This window comes from Erinaceus europaeus, chromosome 1 (assembly GCF_950295315.1).
Source record: "Erinaceus europaeus chromosome 1, mEriEur2.1, whole genome shotgun sequence".
Taxonomy (NCBI): domain Eukaryota; kingdom Metazoa; phylum Chordata; class Mammalia; order Eulipotyphla; family Erinaceidae; genus Erinaceus; species Erinaceus europaeus.
The window spans coordinates 21,479,059-21,499,076 of record NC_080162.1 but is presented as its reverse complement, the minus strand read 5'-3'; the positions used below and the strand labels follow the sequence as shown (position 1 = coordinate 21,499,076).

The window sequence follows — 20,018 nt, the reverse complement described above, 5'->3', positions numbered from 1 at the left end:
CTGATTTGTTCTGGTCACACTGGCCACCATGGCATCTCTGTGGCTGAGTCCTCACTCAGTTCTGAGCACGCCTGCCTCCTTCCAGGTCTCCCTATTTACTCCAGGGGTTGGAGGGAGCCAGGCATTACAAACCTTAGTGGCACCCCGCCTTTCCCCATTGCCTGTACATAGCAGGTGCCTAATTAAGTAGAATGGTCAAGATGATCTGACTCATAGGTGGGACTTAAGGAAAACAAAGCAAGGGCAAACACAAGATGTAACTTTAGTGAACTGTGGTCTATATCAGCAGACCCAATCACGCGAAAGTAGGGAGGCAGGATATTCTAAGTCCTGTATCCTGTGGTGGCAGGGAGAGGATAGTGTGGCGTGTGAGATGTGTTGATATCTATCTTGCAGAAAACTTGAAACTGTACCCTTGTGACAAGGTCAGCCTTACATATGCCAATGCTTCCTTATTCAAGTGATGAGACAGTGGTAAAGTGGACTGATCATCAGTGGGCCACAGATGTTTATGTGCCTCTACTATGGGGGCATGTGAGGAGAGACCCAGCTAGGTTTCCTAGGTACCCCATGAATAAGTTATCCTTTCTCTCTAAGAATCCATTGTCTAACTTGGAAGACTGACTTAGCCTTCTCTTGTCCAGCTGAGGAATCCAGAAAAGTCTTGTGTAGTTTGAGCTGGGTCTGGAAGGAAGGTGAGAATGAATAGCCCCACACAGCAGAGCTGGGAGAGAAGATGGTGTGTGGAGGGGCCAGGGAACAGAAGAGGAGAACCGGCCAGAGACACATCTGTCCCACTCACCCCCGTCTAGCCTCAGCTCTGCCACCATGTCCTTCTCCCTTCCACGGGTGTCAGGCTGCTTCTCTGACACAGAGGGTCCCTCTGCATGTGGCATTTTGCCTCAACTGAAAGATGCAGCTCCCTTACCAGCTCCCTTCCTCTAGGGATCTGAGGAGAGCATCTGCTTTCCCAAAATTCTGCTCCTTGGAGACATGAAGGTGGTTCCTCCCTGCCCCCCCCCCCCCCCCCCCCCCGCTATTCAAGCTCATCCTCCAGCAGCCTCCTCCTCTGTTCAGGTGGTGTGGAGCCTTAGGTGAGCGACCCCAGAGGTCGTCTGAAAAGGTCCAGGTGGAGTGTGGGGGAGGGAGCACAGATGGGGGAGTGGCCATGGCAGCACAGTGTCCCTGGATGTTTATAGGGGCTTTGGGGGAGCCTCCTATGGGCCAGGTGGTCAAGCTGGCCTTGTTTAGTTTCTGCTAAGCCCAGCAGTGTAGACACTAACGTGACAAGCGGACTCCACAGCAGCCACTGCCCTGGGGAAGCTGACCAGCGGCTCCCAGTTCCGTGCATTGCGCCGAGGTCAGGTCACTCGGGGTCATGCAGTGCAGCCCATGCCACATGCAGTTCTGCAGCACCACGTCATGCGTGACACTATCACAGCGACACAATGCTAAGCAGAGCTGGCAGGGAGGGCACTGGTGTCCCAGCCTCCTCCCCAGAGCTCAACGCTAAGTGGAAGTCACAGGTCAAATGTTACCTGAGTCAACTCTCCCTGGAGAAATCTGGAGTTAAGTTGTTCCACCACAGGTTAGGACTAGAAGCTGGGTCTCCCGACTTGCTGGCCAACTCCCCTCTGGCCTGTGACACTGCATTCTGCCCTGTGAGGTCAGGGTCCCGGGAGGTGTCTGGCAGGGAGGTGGCACTAGGGAGGCTGGGATGGGGCTGTGTAGCGTGGGTGGCCTCTTCCTCAGAGAGACAGAACTTTCTTTCTTTCAATTGTATATTATTATTACTATTATTATTTCCACTGAGGCTCGGTGCCTGCACTACAAATCCATTGCTCCTGGAGGCCATCTTTTTCCTTTTGTTGCCCTTGTTGTTTATTGTTATTTTGTTGCTGTCGGCTAGGACAGAGAGAAATCAAAAGAGGAGGGGAAGACAGAGAGGGGGACAGAAAGATAGACACCTGCAGACGTGCTTCACCGCCTGTGAAGCGACCCCCCTGCAGGTGGGGAGCCGGGGCTCAAACTGGGATCCTTATGCCGGTCTTTGGGCTTTGTGCCACGTGTGCTAACCTGCTGTGCCTCTGCCCGGCCCCCAAAGGCAGAGCCTTCTTAAGCCCTGGTGCTGCAGAGGCGCAGGCTGCCCTCTGTACTGTCATCTAGATCACACCTTTAGACAACCCCCTGCCCCAAGGGTATTGGCTCAGAGATCTGTCAAGCCAGGTAGAAGACACTGATGCCATGTGCCCTTGTGCCGGCAGGGAAAGTGAATCAGAGCAGGAAGTGGGACCCGGTGTCCTACTCACTTGTAATTAGAGGGGGCACCTCTTGCTCCCTGGGCAGGCATTTCTCAGCAGGAGGGGCAGCATGGCACCCGCAATGAGGGAGCAACTTTAGTCTCTCTGGCTGCCCTCTGGCACTCCCCTTCCTGACCTACTCTCCTCAGAGTGAACTGGACTTCTTCTTTAAGCACTGCAGTTGTTTGTTTTTCCACCTGCTGCTGTTAGCAGTCTCCCCAGGGCTGGGAGACAGTGCCTTGGTGATGCACTAACTGCCGTGCCTATGGTTCAGAGGCCCTAAATGCAATCCCCAGCACCACTGTAAGCCAGAGCTGAGCAATGCTCTGGTCTCTGTGTGCATCTCATAAAAATAAATAAATAAATATGATTTTAAAAAGCTCTTCTACAGAGTTCTTTAAAAGACTTATTTGTATTTATTTATTTATTTGTTTTTTGAGGTAAAGCCCAAGTGAGGAACCAGAGCGCTGCTCTGCTCTGGCATACCTAATTCTGGGGCCTTGTGCACACAAGGCCTGAGTTAGCTCCTCAGTTTTTCCATGAACTTCTTGACCATTTATCTCCCTGCACTGACTGTCCCGGGCACAAAGCTGAGCTGCAGTCCAAATGGAGAAACCAGGGGGCCTTCACGTCAGGATCCCCCAAGGCACAGCCTAGGCCTGGAGTGAGGAGGCGCTGGCTGGCTGTACATGAGGCACCAGGTTATGCCAGGAGACATGAACTCGCACGAAGGGCCAAACCACAGTGAGCTGCCACCCACTGGGGCCGGCGGTTTGGGCAGGGGCAGGAGACCATGGCTTTCCGTCTGAGGAAGGATGGCTTGAAGTGAAATGAATAGAGGCCCTTCCTCTGCCTGTTGGGCTTCCTGCCACCTCCTGTGTGCTCATTTTTTCCTTGATTCTGGCTTTTGAACTTTCAATGACATATTTTTAGATTATCATTTATGTTCTTGTAAGGGACTTAGACTCTGCTGTGGTATTGGCTCAGTTGTTAATGGATGCTACCAGGGTTGAAACAAAGTGAAAGAAGATTGTGTTTGCCCCATGTTGGGGAGCGGGCGGGGGATTCGATTGACACAGACTGTTTCTGGAGCTCTCCACTGAATCCTTGATCATTATACTGAGATCTTCAGGGGGTTGCTGCCATCTTGTTGTCATCAAGGAGCCTGAAAGGAGATGAGGATTTGGTCTAGAAGACCCAGGTTGTGCTCAGACCCCAGGATCTCATATGGAGGTGTGGGGGTTTGAGTGAGAGTATAGTCAGACCACACTATGAATTTGGGGGGCCTGAGGTACTTTTGCCTTTGTGGAGGGCAGAAATGATATTTTACGGCTGCTTTTGGGGGGGGGGAAGGTGAATATAACCCTGGCTGGATTTATGACTACAGATTCTTTCTGTTCTCCTGAGCTCACAGGAAGTGAAAAGTGAAATGCTTCCACAGCACCTGGAAATATCTTGGACTGAGGCTTGTGCCACTGCACCTGATGGCAGGTCAGGGTTGAGGTGGGACAGGTTCATGGAAAGTTGGCTCAGGGGTCCAGGCAGTGGTGCACCTGGTTAAATGCACACAGTACTAAGTGCAAAGACATACACAAGGATCTGGGTTCGACTCCCTTCCCCGGCTCTCCACCTGCAGGGAGGACGCTTCACAAGTGGCTAAGCTGGTCTTCAGGTGTCTCTCTCCCTCATTCTCTGCCTCTCCCTCCTCTCTCAATTTCTCTGTCCTATCCAATAAAAATGGATAAAATGGCTGTCAGGAGCAGTGGATTGGCAGTGCCAGGTGCCAAGCCCTCAGCTATAACCCTGCATGGAACAAAACAAAACAAACAAAAGTTGGCTCAGGTTGACACACATCTCTGGGCTCAGGTTTGCTCAGAAAATGGCACCTCCTGGGACTTCCTTTGGTAAGAAAAGTGAGCACTTATGGTGCAATGATGTGAAAGCAGTAAAACCTACTTCTTGAAAAAAATACAAACAACTTCAGCTCAACAGTCCTGTTCAGATTTCTGTTTTCTGATATTCTTTGTTGGAGTGGGACTGCGACAAGGGCAACCTTTCAAGTGCCAGTTATGAGAGAGCCTTGCAGTTCTGTTTTAGATGAACAGCTGCCCTCAGCGGTAGCTGGTACTGTGACAGCAGCTCAGCAAGAGAAACACACACACACACACACACACACACACACACACACACACACAAATTGTTAAGGTAGCTAGGTGGTGGCTCAGTCAGTAAAGGACATATTTACCATGCTCAAGGACCCGGGTTCAACTCCCTGGTACCCACCTGTGGGTGTGTGTGTGGGGTGCTTCCCACTCACAGTGCAAAAGTGCTACAGGTGTCCTTCTCTTTGTCTCTTTCCCTCTTTTTTTTCTTTTTAAAGGTTTTATTTATTCATTAGAAATGATAGGGGAGAGAGAGAGAGGAAGAACCAGACATTACTCTGGCACATGTGCTGCCAGGGACCAAACTTAGGACCCTGTGCCTGAGAGTCCAATGCTCCATCCATTGTACTACCTCCCAGCTTACTCTCTCCCTCTCTTTCTACCTCTCTTATTCCTTTCCTTTCCTTTCCTTTCCTTTCCTTTCCTTTCCTTTCCTTTCCTTCCCTTCCCTTCCCTTCCCTTCCCTTCCCTTCCCTTCCTTTCCCTCCCTTCCCTTCCCTTCCCCTCCCCTCCCCTCCCCTCCTCTTTCTTTCTTGCTTGCTTGCTTGCTTGCTTGCTTCCAGTTGCTGGGGCTTGATGCCAGCATTATGACTATGAATCCACTGCTTCTGGTGGCCTTTTTTTTTTTTTTCTCTTTTCATTCGATAGGACACAGAAAGAAATTGAGAGGGGACCAGGAGACAGAGAGGGAGAGAGAAAGACACCTACATCCCTGTTTCACCTGCTTGTGAAACGTTCCTCCTGCAGGTGGGGAGCTGGGGGCTCAAACCGGGGTCCTTGTGTGTGTTCTTCCTGTGTGTGCTTAACTGGTGCACCACTGCTTGGCTCTGTACCTCTCTATTTCTCTACCTCTCACCTTCTATGAGAGAGAAGGCGGATGGGGGGTAAGAAAAGTGGCAGCTGAGTGCTGGAGTTGTGCAGGCACTGACTAAGCCCCAGTGATAACACCAGCAGCAAGTAAACAAATTACCAGCACCAGAATCAGTGGTAAATAGCAGTTTCCAAACTGGGGAATATTAAGTGTTCAAGTGGCACTGAAATGACTTGAGGTGTGTTAGAAGTCACTGCTTCACAGAGTTCCTTTCTTTGGCCAGACTTAACATTTCAAAGCATTGCTTTGTCCCAAGGACCCTGTGTTTGGAATTTCCTGCTTTCACAGGAAAGAATGTCTTCAATTTAATGATTAGTCAGGATCAAAAATTGCAACGTTCATTTTTTAATAATAAAAATTCATACGAGTTAAAATATTCTGAGACACACCCAGCTTGACAAACACCCCACAAACCTCCACACTTCCATGAACTCACACACAAGCTGGCCAGCGCCCCTGCGCTGGTGGCCCCTTTGGCACCAGAACACAATAATTTATTAAGCTCCAGTACTTAATAAGTGTGCATAAATATCATGCGGACATATGCTCATACAAGCAAAAAGTGTATTAGCATTGTAGACTTGTATAAAACATCGTTTCTTATATTTGTGTGTAGACACAATGGAAGAGGTTGGTATTTTCTGTACAAAATAGGCATATATTTCTTTTTTTTTTAATAATCTGTAGAATGTACTTCTGGCATTTTCAGAGAGTGAAAACTGTATAAAAATAAATATTCTATGTACAAACACACACACACACAGGCCAATTCCAGGTTAGAGGCATCACTGCAAAACAAAAGCAAACACAAATACAAAACAACTTAGAATTAGTGTCAGAGGGTCTTCATGGGCATTTGTCTTCCTGAGGGGAAAGGAGGCTGAGCTATCTGGGTTGGATGGGAGCACTACATCAGAGAACAGGAACTATACTGTCAGTCCCATAAGGATGGAAACCACTTTCCACCTTCCAGTAACTCCCCGTGTGGCCACTAGAGGGAGCATTCTCCCTATGCTGCCAGTGAAGGTGGGGCTGTTAAAATTAAGCATCTTCTTAATGAAGGGCAGACCCACACCTTGAGAGCATGGCTGAATGGGGGTGGTGGTGGTGGTGGATGACTTGCAAGGAAGGGCACAATCCAACGGTACAGATAGCTTTGGCCTTGGAAGAGGGCAAGCAAATGTGAATCGGTGAAGACCCAATGTGGGCAGGAATTCTGGGAGCCCAAGGAAGGTTGAGCTGCAAATCTCACATGTGGATGTAAGCGTGAAGCACTGACCACTTAGCTCCAGGAGGAACGAGTGAGCTGGCCAGTCTCTATGAGGGCACGCAGCTGCCACGAGGATTTACAGCTGTCTTCTCACATAGGGATAAATGTTACCTTACAGCTTTAAGTGAACACCCGGAAGACAGCTGATGCTAGCTAATTTTAAAGTTGATCTAGAACTTCTTGGAGGTGATACACCATACAAATTAACCCCACCAAGCATGGGGATGTTCTCTATGTGGCTACACTAATGTTCTCGATACTGGGCTTTGCTGGATGCCTTAAAAAGCATTTGAAAGTATCCTCCAAGTATGTGCGGCCCATAGAATGTTTAGTGGACACCCTGGTTTTGAGATCAGTCTTTGCTGACCTGTGTCTTGCTGCCTCATCAGCAGACAAACTCAGAATGGAAAGTATGGATGCTTATCAGTCTGTGGAGGGAGACCCAACCATCCCTGTAGCCCCAGGCAGTGCAAATCATGGGGGAGGCTTACCTTGTTCCAGCAGCCCTGGACTGGCAGTCCGTCTTCACCCTACAGGGAGGGAGGGAGGGAGGGAGGGAGGCAGAGGCTCAGAGTCTGATGGGTCATCCAGCACCAGCACAGGGACATGGCAATGAGGGCTGTGTGTATGGGCAGGAGGCAGCCCATATTGTTCTCTAGTTCTCTTCTCCACCTCAGGTCAGAGTCTTGGAAGGAGGCAAGAAGCAAGTTCGCCTGCATTCCCACCAGTGAAGGCCACACGGAGTCCCAGTTAAAGACCAAGGTGGGTGGCCATAGGCTGAGAGTTCAGCCAGGGGAAAATCAGTCTGGAAATCAGACTTTCGGCCTCTGCCATAGCTTTGCTGAGTGCTGGGTGCTTGTAGGCAAGTCACTCAGCACTCGAGGGCCTCAGTGTCCTCCCCTATAAGACCTAGGGAAGGTGTAACTATAAAACAACCACTACAAGACCCCCATTTTCTGCTACTTCCACCCTTCTTCCTTTCTCTGATCCCCCCCCTTCTTTAGCACTGGGAGGAGGAAAAACAGACAGTTCCCATCTAATAGTTAACACTGAGGAATGGTGAGTGCAAAGGCACAGGGAAGTTCTAGGCCATTGCAACATGGCCCCATGGCACCTTCAGCAAGGAGACTGGAGCTTAAGGCTAAGTCTTGGTCACTGCTGGGAGTTTGGGAGTAATGTGCTGGCCAGATAGGATGTGCTCCTTTTTCTGGGAGCTGCCATAAAGCTCCTGCAGCCACAGGGGCTCTAAGATCCTCATCTTTACATACACCAAGGCATTGAGAGACCTTGAGAGACTGAGGTGTGTGTGTGTGTGTGTGTGTGTGTGTGTGTGTGTGTGTGCGCGCGCGTGTGCGTGTGTGGACACATAGGGGGAGGTTGAGCTGGGGCTAAATCTGGTTCTTAGTCCAAGTCTACTTAGACTGTGGTTCATTGCAAAGAAAGATACAGGGTTTCAGTGAACTGGAGATAGTGGTGAGACTCCGGAAGTTGAAATAGAAACCCCTTGTATGTGACCCGGGAGGTGGCACAGTGGATAAAGTGTTGGACTTACAGACCTGAGGTCCTGAGTTTGACCCCTGGCATGGCATGCTAGTGACCCTCTTTTCAGACTATCTCTGATGCTCTGACCTGGATTTTACCCTCACTAATTAATACATCAATCTTTTTGAAGAGAAAAAAAAACAGGAAAAATAAAAACCCACCTCTCACTAGGCACTCAGCAGGTAGCTGGCCTGACACTAATGCTCAAATATATCTAGTTATCTTGTACTAGACCTCATTATCAATAGCTTCCCATGCCCTCATGTCCCCATAACACAATGCAGGGGTCAGGGGGAAAACAACAACAACAAACAAGAAAGATAAATACATGGTCATCGGTCATTGCAATGCTAATAGGCAAATGCACATCAACATAGAACGTTAGGGGACAATGCCAGTTTGCGTTCAGGGTCACATAAAGACGAGATCTTCACTTTCTCCTGTGAGTTAGGGAAGGTCTGCAGGGGGAGGTGGTGCATCCCAGGGCTTTATAAAGACCTTTTGCTCCCTCCCTCAGCCCACTGTGGCATGGCACTTCCCAGGAACTGTGGAAGGGAGAGGAGCTTCCGCTGGCCTCGGTGGTGGCATTCCCATTGGCACATGGCTGGTGTGGAGGGGTGGTAGAGGGCAGGCCAGGCAGAAGAGGAAAGTGATGTATGGTGACGAGCGGGGGTGGGGGGGAGGGAGGGCTACAGTCTGAAGGGCTTGGGGGGGACTGAGAAGGTGGAGGGGGAGTGGCAGAGGGGCCCTGGTCAAAGATTAATGGAGGTGCTTTGGAGGGACGGGAAGATCACAGGAGACAGGGTGGTGTCCACACTGCATGCTCAGTGCCCACAGGCCAGGTGAGTAGGGGTGCAAGCGAGGGTGCCAGCGATGGGGACAGCAAGCAGGCCCCTCTGTCTGTCTGCTCTGGACTCTCCTTGTGTTGCACCTATTATTTTCAAAGAATCCCTGAAAAGCCCATCTGGTCACCTCTTAGAGTTACACAGCATGCTTTCTCATAACTTCTATTCAAAGACCATTCCTAAATGACCCTGGGGTAGGATGTAAGGCTGGGACTTCTCATCTGTCTGGACTGGTCTGAAATTAGCTCCATGGATTCCAAACCTGGGGATATCTGGGAGAGCAGGAACTGCTTTCCAAGTCCATTTCCTTTTTTAAAAATTTAATTTAGTTTAATTTTTTATTGCCACCAGGGTTATTTCTGGGGCTCAACGCTGGCACTATGAATCTACTGCTCCCAGTGGCCAGTTCCCCCGCTTTGTTCCTTTCTAATTTTTATTAGATAGGATAGAGAAAAATTGAGAGAGGACAGGGAGAGAGAGGGGAGGACGACGACACCTGCAGACCTGCTTCACCATTTGTGAAGCAGACCTTCTGCATGTGGGGAACTGGGGCTCAAACCCGGGTCCTTGCACTTGGTAATATGTGCGCTTAATCAGGTGTGCTACTGCCTGGCCCCAAGCTCATTTCCTTGTAATGATATTTTCTCTTCTGCTTCCCTGGCAATTAGCTGCCTGGTTTGCTGTAAAGACTCACAGTGCCCCTCTGTGCCTGGAGAGGCCCCGTGCTGACACTTAGTCTGGGACACGTTTAGAAGAAGAGTTGGAATGTCTCCCTTTCTGCCTGCCACCCTGTCTCCTTCTTCCTTCTGAACTCCATTCTCAACCTCTTCATTCTCCTCCAGATTTATCAGTGGTACACCAAGAGATGGTCTTGTAATGTTTTCAGGGATTTTAGCAGAAAGAATGAATTTTTGGGCATCAAGAATCCAGATGTGAGGCCATCTCTAGTTTTTTGGTGGTATCAGACTTCCAGCCTGAGAGATTCAGCAGGGAGACGCCCTCTTCTCCCTTGATTCAGGATCTCCTCAGTCTGTGCTATTCCAGACTGTGAGGTGCTGCAGCAGGCAGGGCTGGGGGAGGGGGCAGGCTCAGGCATCTCACTGTGATGTCAGCCGTGTGTGAAGGAGGAGAGGTCCTGAGGCTCAGAGCCTGTCCAGACAATCCATTTTCCTAGCTTGCTTTCTGGTGGCAGCTCTGTCTCAAAGCAGTTCTAAAAGGATGATCAGAAGCAGCCAAGGCTAGTACCGGGGATGGGGGAAGGGGCCGACAGACATCTAAGGTGATGGCTTTGGAAGCAGCTGTGGCAGGAAGCCAGGACAACATTCCAGCACACTCTGCATGCACAAGGGGAATGTGGCACGAGGCCCTGAGGACCAACCAAGGCGGGTGGCCCTGGGTATCCACAGAGTGAAAGGCAAGAAGTGAGGTGGTGGGGATTGGAGGGGCGGAGTGCAGCTGGAAGGGCACACAGGCACAATCCACACCCATGGGGAAGTCCCCACTGGCCATGCAGGGGAGGGAGGGAGATGCCATACCAATGGGCACGGGGCATCCAGTCCGTCCAGCCCTGGTAGCCCTGGCTCCCCTTTCTCTCCTTTAAAACCTCGGTGTCCCTGTTCATAAAACCAACCACCATGATTATTTAGGTCACAGCTGGCTCGCTCCGACTGGAGAGTGGAGAGGCCCCGTCCTACCCTGGCCAGGATGCAGGATTCTCGAGACATCTGCCAGATAGAGCCCAAATCCCAATAAATTCTTAACTTCCAGCACTCTACCTTGTGGTCTCTTTGGTTTCCAGGAGAGGAAGACTTGGGAACATGTGTGCCCCTTTCTGCTTAGAGCCTCTCCTGGAGTAAACACAGATGAATTTCCATCTTGGAACATTGTAACTTTTGGAACATTCAACTGGGTGCAGAAGGCAGTGGAGGAGCGTGGCAGCTGTGCCTCAGTCACTACTCAGCCGCTGCAGTGAGAAGGCTTCCTGGGGGGCTGTCTGTCTGCTGATGGGGGGCTGCAGCTGCATAGAGCATCCTTAGCTGGATGCCTGGTGGGCGCTGTGAGCCTGTATCCTGAAAGCCTCTCTCTGGCCCTTTCCAAAGCTGTTTTGATCACAGGAGGCCCTCATGAGATGCTCGCCCTGGTGTCCTGCATCCTGACTGAGGGAGAGGATTCAGGCAGCTGGAACAGCCAGCCACGGGTGCGGCCACAAAACAAAGAAGGCAAAAAAAAAAAAAAAAAAGAAAAGAAAAAAGCATGGTTACAAATGCTACACAGACTTCCAAACCCATCCAGGAGCTCAGAGCTCAGAGACCTTCTCCACAATCCTCTTTCTTTGTGGTTTCTTCACTTGTACACACCCCTCTTCAAAGGAAGGGGTTTCACCAGGGATGACTTGCAGCCCATGGCATTAGGGCAGAGCCACCAGCAGGCGGCCATTCAGCAGCCCAGTCAACAGACAGATTTGGGTAGCATCTGTGCAGCCATGGGCTTCTCATCCTAGGTTATTTTGCCTTCTTTGTTTCCAGCTTGCACACTTCAAGGAAAAAAGACAGATGAGAACAAGGCAAGTGATAAATGAAGACATACCAGCGGGCAGGGGGCATCTAGTCCAGGCGCTCCTTGGTCTCCCTTATCCCCTTTAGGCCCTCTAGAGCCTTTCTTCCCCCTCTCCCCCTGCAAATAACGATTAGTCCGAGAAAAAAAAATAACATCAACACTTTAGCATCATTCATTTGTTAAGGGTAGAGACAGAAAAAAAGAAAAGCAAAAGAGGGAAAAATGTTTTTATTTTTCAATTTTTTTTTTTTTAATTTTTTTTTTGTTTCCATTTATTTATTTATTATTGGATAGAGACAGAGAGACATTGAGAGGGATGGGGGAGATACAAAGGGAGCGAGACAGAGAGACACCTGCAGCCCTGCTTTACCACTCGTGAAGCTTTCCCCCTGCAGGTGGGGACCAGGGGCTTGAACCTGGGTCCTTGTGCACTGTGATGTGAGCACTTAACCAGGTGCGCCACCACCTGGCCCCCTATTTTTCAATTAAGATATGCTCCCGATAGGATTTGGAGTCTGCAGTTACCATCACTCACCCCTTCACCCCCATCACTCTAAGAACCTGAGAATTTGTATGAGGCAGGTGAGGGAAGGGCCAGGGAGGGAAGGGGGGTCAGGACAGAAGCCAGAAGGGCTCAGGGCTGCAGAGAGAGGGAGATACAGACAGGAGATGTTGGCAGTGAAATTTTTAATACAGAACTCTATGAGGGTCTGTGATCAACAGGGACCAACTTCCTCGTCTCTGAGCATCTGTTTCTGCAAGGGATACCTTGCTTCCTATCAGAATCCCCACGGGATGAGAAATGATGAGGATGTGTGTAAGTGCACACCCATATGAGTCGGGCTCATGGGTGCATGCTGGCTCTCCGGTGGGATCCAAGCTTTGCCGGCAGATCCCGATCTGAAGTCATGGCAGCTACTGTATATGAACTTGCTGGTACACAAAGCCATTTGTTTCTGAAAAGCTTCAGCAAACCTTGCCTTTCTCAGATGAGCCCTATTTTGTATGAGTAAGAGCGACTTTCCATTGAAGGAAAGACTGGTGATGGGGGGAGTCTTTCTGAGGGGGAAGGGAGACAGAGAGGCAGAGATGTTACCTGTCCGGTAGAAAACCACCGTATGGGGACTCCCAAGACCTTGGGCAAGCAGAGTCCCTCACTGTCTGGATGGGATAGGCCTGTGTTAAACTCTCTTAGGACTGTGGTCCCTCATTCTTCTTGGGTCAAGCCAATGTGAATGTGGACAAGGGCTTTTAAGGTCAGCGGTGGGCACAGCTACTGGAGACTGAGGATACAAGTATTGGATGGTTTCTTGTCCTAATCTCCAAGATAGTTAATATGATAGAACATCATGCTCTCGATTTAATTTAATTTAATTGATTTGTTTTGAGTAGAGAGAGAAATTGAGAGGAAACGGGGAGATAAAAAGTCAGAGAGCCACCTGCAGCACTGCTTCACCACTTGTAAAGCTTCCCATCATGCAGGTGGCCCTTGCTCATGGTAACATGCACCCTCTATTGAGTGTGTCACCAGCCAGCCCTGGGACATCATGTTCTAAGAGCACAGGAGGTGGTCTGAATTGGGAGCCCTTTGGAGACATTAAAGTAGTAGTTATACCTCCCTGTCCCCATCCCAAAAGAGCTCTAGGTAAAAAGGGGGTTTCTAGCTGGTGAGGACAAAAGGCAAGTGAGGTCAAACAGCAGAGGTTTCTAAAACAAAAAAATCAATGAGTAAATGCATAAAAACAGTCTTTAGAGGAAATAAGTTTAGACTGGGAGTGGTAGGATAAGGAGGAGGAAGATGGCATTATTATGACAGGGTAAACGTATGTGTCTAGAGGGAGAAGTGGTGAAGGAGGAAGCAAAGGAGAAAGAGGCAGGTCCAGGCCAAAAGAGAGAGGAGAGATAAAGAGGCAGGGGGGGGGGCGCTGGTGCCATGACACCTGCACATGCACACCCATGCCCACGCCCAGATGGCACATCTCAGAGAGTGGCAGGAGCCTCAATGCACACACTCAGACCTTTCAGTCGGCCGACTTATAGGCAGCTCAGGTAACAGCAATTTCCCCATGTCCAGATGGCTAACTTCTCACCACCCTTTCTCCTCCCAGAAATTTTTCATGGTAAAGGTGTCTCCTGGCCATCACAAAGTTGCTTAAGGACAAGGGCAAGGCAAAGCCTCTTCCATTGGTATGTGCCAGGAGAAAAAGTCCCCTGACAGGACTTTGGAGAGACATATAAAAATCTGTTGATAAAGTCTCCAAGATATGGAAAGGTTCAGGCAGAGCCTATGTTTTGCCATGGACAGAAAGGCTGAAAGATGAAATACTGACACTTCGGTCAAGTTAAAAGTCCACATGTGCAGAAAACATTGGGGCTTAGTCAAAGTCCATCCCCAGGCTCCCCCACACTGGGAATGAGGGGGTGGTTGCCCCGTCAGAAGGAGACTTGGGGAAGGCAGGTTTCTTGGGAGATAGCTCACCCAGCAGAGTATATGTGTCATTGTATTTGAGGACCTGGCTTTGAGTCCACGGCACCACATGGGAGCACCATGTATGGCGCCAGGGGAAGCTCAAGGAATGGGGGAGTGGTGCTGTGGTATTTCTTCCTCTGGACTTCTACCTCTATCTCTCTGCCTCTTTCTATCTGAAATTAATTGAGAACAAAAATCCATGAGGAGCTGTAGAATCATAAATGTGTGAGGCCATGGAGGGCATTAATCAATTAGCTAATTAAAACTCAAAAAATAAAAGTATAAAAAATTAAAAGTATTAACAAAAATAGATTCTCCTTGCCCTCTGCTCTTTGGCCTTACATGCCTCTTGTCCTCACTAAGAGGAACTTCTTTCTTCCGTGAAACGGAAAGAGACTCCAAGACCTACACCTGGGAAAGCATAACTTAAGCTTGTGTCTTAGTTCACGACAGAACAATAGGCTTGTGGGATCCCTGACAGACCTTTATGATGGGGTCTCCATGTCTGATGCGGGGCAAATCCAATGGCTGCTCTACTGGCAACCACCCCCACATTCCCAGTGTGGGGGAGCCTGGGGATGGACTTTGACTAAGCCCCAATGTTTTCTGCACATGTGGACTTTTAACTTGACCGAAGTGTCAGTATTTCATCTTTCAGCCTTTCTGTCCATGGCAAAACATAGGCTCTGCCTGAACCTTTTCATGTCTTGGAGACTTTATCAACAGATTTTTATATGTCTCTCCAAAGTCCTGTCAGGGGAAATGGTACACAGAGGTCTAAATGAGGAAATGAAATGTAGGGACACTCCAGTATCCTGAGAGACAAGTCTCTCAAATGAGAAAATTAGCTGCTTCCTGATTCAGAAACCTATTCTTTGGGACTAACTCAAATGGCTCTCATGAAGTAGTCAGAAAGCAGGTTCATGTGACTGGGCTAGTTCCTGCCTTGCTTTCTACATTAATAAATTACAGATGGGGTGGAGGAGGGAGATGAAGAAAACCCTAGAAAGGGGAAGTGGAGAAGAAATAGCCTCCCCTTGATTTCTGGGGTCTCACAGGCTCATTCGGGAGCCTTGGTTCCTTAAGTGCCTGGCCAGAAGCCTTCCACTTTCCCCTCCATCTGTGTCAAAGGCATTTGTCTGTCCTGCCTCACAATTACCACAATTACGACCACTGGAAAGGCTGTAGCCTTCAGAAGTCTCTGTGCCTCAAGCTGACTGAAGAAGTCTTGAAGGGGTTAGGAATACTGGTTGACCATGGTAGAGAAAAATAGAGCATGCTAGAAATTAATTAGAAAAGAGGTCAGTATGCCAACTGAGAGGTGGAATGATCAATTGTTTCAAATCTCTTGAAGCCACAGTAAGGAAGGAGAACGTCCCTGGCTTCTCCAGTGGAAGGAAGTTCTGTTGATTCTAGAGGTTTCTAGCTCAGCTAGCCAGGAATTCTGGTGGGGGCAGCTCTGTCTGTTCTCATCCCATGGAATATGTGGGGCAAACTGAGTTGTTTATAACTAAAATGCCAGAGAAGAGGATTTAGGGCTATGTAAGTAGCTCAACAAATATGTCTTAATTTTACCAAGATGAAATGGATGCCAAATATAAGCACAGATACACAATATGAACTCCAGTACTTTCTGTTCATGACCTGTGCCATCAGTGTTCAAAGATCAACTGAAGCCTGGCTTTGGAAGCCATCTCCTTTGCCTTAGCTCCCTGTGGGAAGACCTTCTTAGAGCTACTGTCTTAAGATGCTTTTGGACTCATGGAGGCTTGGGTCACATTCTGAGAACCATTTTATGAGGCAGCAGAATGGAAATTCTATCAAGGAATGCACAGGCCATCTCTTGGCCATACGTAATTAAATGATTCCTGCTGGGCCCAATGCTGAAGTCCATGGCATGCGTTACATGCAGTGGGATGGCCGTGGGGACATGGACACTCAACAGCTGTGTCGTAGTGAAGATGGCATAAACCTCAGAGACTCAAAAGATACAACTCATCCCACAGTCCTGCCTAAGAGAAACAATGACCGTGGGATAGATCTTTAAAGAGTTGACTGCTTACAACAACTATCTGCTTGTTCTTGGAACTGGAATTTACTTCCTCTCTCTCTAGAGGCCCAAGATACCTGGTGAAACTGAGTTTCAGAGCGTGAGGACGAGGTTTTAAAATGATCACATAGGGACCATTACCCAGGGCACCAGAGAACTGGATGTGGGGCTCACTTCTGTATGGCCTGATAGCTGGTCTGATAGCTGCCACCCTGGGATTCAATATCCCTTTGTCAGGCAGAGATGCACGTGCTTCAGTTTCAAAAGGAGACCTAGACACTCTGCATGGCATAGATTAAGGCCTTCACAATAATGGCCATTATTGTGGATGATTTAGGATGATTTCTCAGGGGAAACTACATATGCATGGTGGGTTGGGGGTCCCCAGTTGATCATTCCACCACATCATGAATGTATTAGTCAAGAAAGTCAAAATGCACAGGCTTAGACTCACCCGGTTTCCTTTGTCCCCCGGTGGTCCATGTAAACCCTGAAATAAATCAGAGCAATGAAGTCACATTAGTGAAAAAACACAGAATGACCAGAGTCCTTCCTTCCAGGCACCTAAGGCTCTTTCCTAATGCCCAGTTTTTCAAGACCAGCTAAATTATGCTGATTTTTATGAAGGACAGAAGTAGCATCGTCATGGAACTTGAAGCAAATGCTAAGTTATGGGCAAAGCCAGGAGCACAGTTCCAGTTTTTCTCTCTGGCCCAGGGCCATGTTTTCTGGATCTCTCACACTGAGATGCTGAGGGAGCTGAGGATACAGGCAGGGCAGAGAGCTCTCCCGGAGAAGGACACTTTCACCTGGTTCTACTGAGAGTCTCTGACAGAAATCACTCAGATGCTTCCCAGACCCACTTTTCCAGGTGTGAGCTGCTCTCCCTGATTTCAGCAGGGGGGACAAGTGCTGGCAAGGCCTGGCTGGGGTAGGGGAAGCAGGCTAGCAGACGTACAGCCTTCCCCTGGAGTTCCGACTCTCTTAGACACATCTGATAACAACGCAGCGGGAATGCTGGCTACAAATGGAAAGCCTCTCCTAAAGCAGGTCCTTCTTGCTTTTCTTTTTTGCCACCAAGGCTATTACTGAGGCTCAGTGTGTGCACAACTCCATCATTCCTGGTGGTCTTTTTAAAAAAAATTTTTTTATAGAGGGTGAGAGGCAGAGAGAGTGGCCATTTTGTTGTTGTCGGTATTGCTCCTTATCCCTCCCCCACCACTCTCTCGCTTTCTTTCTTTTGATAAGGCAGAGAGAAATTGAGAGGAAAGGGAGAGATAGAGAGGGAGAGAGGAAGAGAGACACCGATAGTACTGCTTCCTCCTTCCAGGCTTGAACCCGGGTGTCTGCACATGGTAACACGTGCCCACGCCCAGCAGGCCCTCCTTATAGCAGAGTGATCTGGATTTGGTTCTGCCTGTCTTCATAAGAGCGATGGCACCTTGTTAGTGAGACCCTGGCTGACTGGAACAGAGAGGCTTGCAGTGGGAGGGGCTCAAGATGTGATTGTTACATCCCATCAGATAGATGTTCCATGGGCTGAGACTTTGATCCCCCAACAAGGACCATAAACCCTGAGATTTGCTTGTGCCTGGAAGGGGCATTCTAGCTGGGTGCTGGCAGCTTCTTCTGCCCTAGGTCTGAGAAGTCTTGCTTGGCTTCAGTTTTCTGCTGAAAGACCCGGGTGCTCTGTTTGTTCTTCTGCTGGTGGGCTGGAGTTTGTGAGGGGAAACCTCTGAGGCCAGGAGACTTACAGGAAGCCCTGCTGCTCCAGTTGGTCCTGTCAACCCAGGGTCACCTTTGCTGCCCTGTAAGAGGAGAAAGAAACCCATAAGCCCACCTTGAAGTGGTGACAACCTTAATCAACCATTTAATTTAAAAATAATGATGTTTATTTATCTTTGCCATTACTGCTCAGTGGATTATTGCTTGTTGCCTGCATGACTCCACCATTACAGGTGACCATTTCTTTTCTTTCTTTCTTTCTTTCTTTCTTTTTCTTTTTTTTTTTTTTTTAACCTCCAAAGGTTATCGCTGAGGCTTGGAGCCTGCATTATGACCACTGCTCCTGTGGCTTTTTTTTTGGGGGGGGGGGGATAGGACAAAGAGAAACTGAGAGGAGAGGGGAAGATAGGAAGTAAGAAAGATAGACATCTGCAGTCCTGTTTCACTGCTTGTAAAGTGACCCCCCCTGCAGGTGGGGAGCCAGGGCTGGAACTGGGATCCTTGTGTGAGTTTTTCCTTTTTGTACTATGTGCACTTAGCCTGGTGCACCACCGTCCGGCTCCTTATGTTTTTTTTCTTATGTTTTGACAGAAAATGACAGGGAGAGAGAGAAAGAGAGAGAGAGAGAGAGAGAGAGAGAGAGAGAGAGGGGCAGACAGCCCGAAAGAAGGAGGGACACCTGCAGCACGGCTCCATCACTTGTAAAGTTCCCCCCTACAGGTGGGGACTGGGATCTTGCACCCAGGTCTGCATCATGCCTGGTAATGTGTGTGCTCTACTGGGTGGGCCACCATTTGGCCCTCTATTTTCTGTTTTACTATGGAACCTAAATACCTCTCCTGTCCCTTTGCAGAGAGAGCTCTACCTCTAACTGGAGAGTTGGTGACTGACAGGACTCGAATCACTCCTGAATCTTCCTGCAAGTCCCTCTAGAAGGATTGGGCAGGGTTCAGAGGGCACTGACAAAAAAAGGGTGTGGAAACAGAAGGCAGGGAAGAAATGGAAGAGGAAGAGGAGGAAGAGCTTTGATTTTTTAGGAGTTGCAAGTGTTGACTCTCAGAACAGCTGTCTGGTTGATTCCCCCAAGTGACTGGTGATCTCAGGGAAGCCTCATTAGATGCCCCATTCAACTCCTCACTTGTGGTAACCCCCCCCCCCCAGCAAAAAAAAAAAAAAAGGAGACAGAGCTCTCCTGGAGCAGACTCAGCAAGGTGAATGATAACTAGAGCATGGCCAGCAGCTTCCACAGTGACAGAGAGATCAGGGGACACCCACAGAGGTCCAATGTGTCTGAGCCCGTCCTCCCAGGACCCCAGGCTCTGAATGTGTGGGAACTGAGGCATGGTTGGGAAAACCCAACACTGAAAGGACATGTAGCTTCTGCCCTCACTGAGCCAGCACTGTCTGCCCTGCATCCATCCACCCCTGAAGATGGGAGGCAGCGGTGACAGGGAGCTGGCCCAGTGCACAGCCCACTGATTGCTTTCTGTCCAGTGCTTCTGAATGTACCTGGCACCCTGGCCCATGCTTCCACTAGGCTGTACCAAGTTTAAGTGTGTCAGCTGCCAACAGCCTGGGGGACTTGCAAGGTGGAACCTGTGACTGACATTGTGTGACTGGAAGCCGAGGGCAGGAAGCTCCCTCTGTCAGACCCCCACCTCCATGCTGGGTGAGGACCACCAGGAGAGGTGGAGAGTGCTGGCAGGATCTAGGGGTAGGGCTAAGGGCTGAGTCCTCAGGGGCTGTCATGGACTTGCAGGTGGCAGTGCCAGTGTTGAGGACCCTGACCCCTCCTCCTGCCACTTAGGCTCCTGGCTCACTGGACACTCACCCTCTCTCCCTTTGGTCCTGCTGGGCCTGGAGCTCCAATTGGTCCTGGGGTACCCTGGGGAGGTGAAAGAAAGTGGGGGTGGGGTGAGGATACAGATTCTGGGGAGATCTGGGAGCCCCGTGTGATACCTGGAGAAGAGGCCCAGTTTTCAGGGTTGGCGAGGCTAGGCTCGTTGAGGGCAGTTATTCAAGGGAGTTGGCTCTTACTTGAGTTTTGGGGGCCTCAGGGAGAGAATGCCTCCCCCCTGCCTCAGAGCCAAATTAAAGAAGGAAACCCCTTTTGCTTCGCAGACAAGCTTGCCAAGGCTGAAAACGGTGGGGAAACAGTTGCCTAGTTTGTTCCCAGTTGATGCCCTCCAGGGGCTGCACCCCTTTTCTGTCACAGCTCCACATGCAG

General features: G+C 49.5%; 1 protein-coding gene and 1 long non-coding RNA gene across 2 annotated transcripts in view; one reads left to right on the top strand and one right to left on the bottom strand.

Annotated features, from left to right (window-relative positions):
• Positions 1-5,657: 5,657 nt before the first annotated feature.
• LOC103114489 (collagen alpha-1(XIII) chain) overlaps positions 5,658-20,018 on the bottom strand; it is a 90,615-nt gene continuing 76,254 nt past the window's right edge. The window contains exons 34-39 of the mRNA XM_060189939.1: positions 19,623-19,676; positions 17,821-17,874; positions 16,521-16,556; positions 11,577-11,663; positions 7,095-7,133; positions 5,658-6,121 (exon numbers count right to left, since the gene is read on the bottom strand). Of these exons, the coding sequence (XP_060045922.1) occupies positions 6,119-6,121; positions 7,095-7,133; positions 11,577-11,663; positions 16,521-16,556; positions 17,821-17,874; positions 19,623-19,676 (273 nt within the window). The 3' untranslated portion in view covers positions 5,658-6,118. The remainder of the gene's footprint in view (positions 6,122-7,094; positions 7,134-11,576; positions 11,664-16,520; positions 16,557-17,820; positions 17,875-19,622; positions 19,677-20,018) is intronic.
• On the top strand, positions 10,209-10,759 carry LOC132540396 (uncharacterized). Its single transcript, XR_009551583.1, has 2 exons — positions 10,209-10,411; positions 10,644-10,759. It is a non-coding gene; the product is annotated as an uncharacterized LOC132540396 (long non-coding RNA).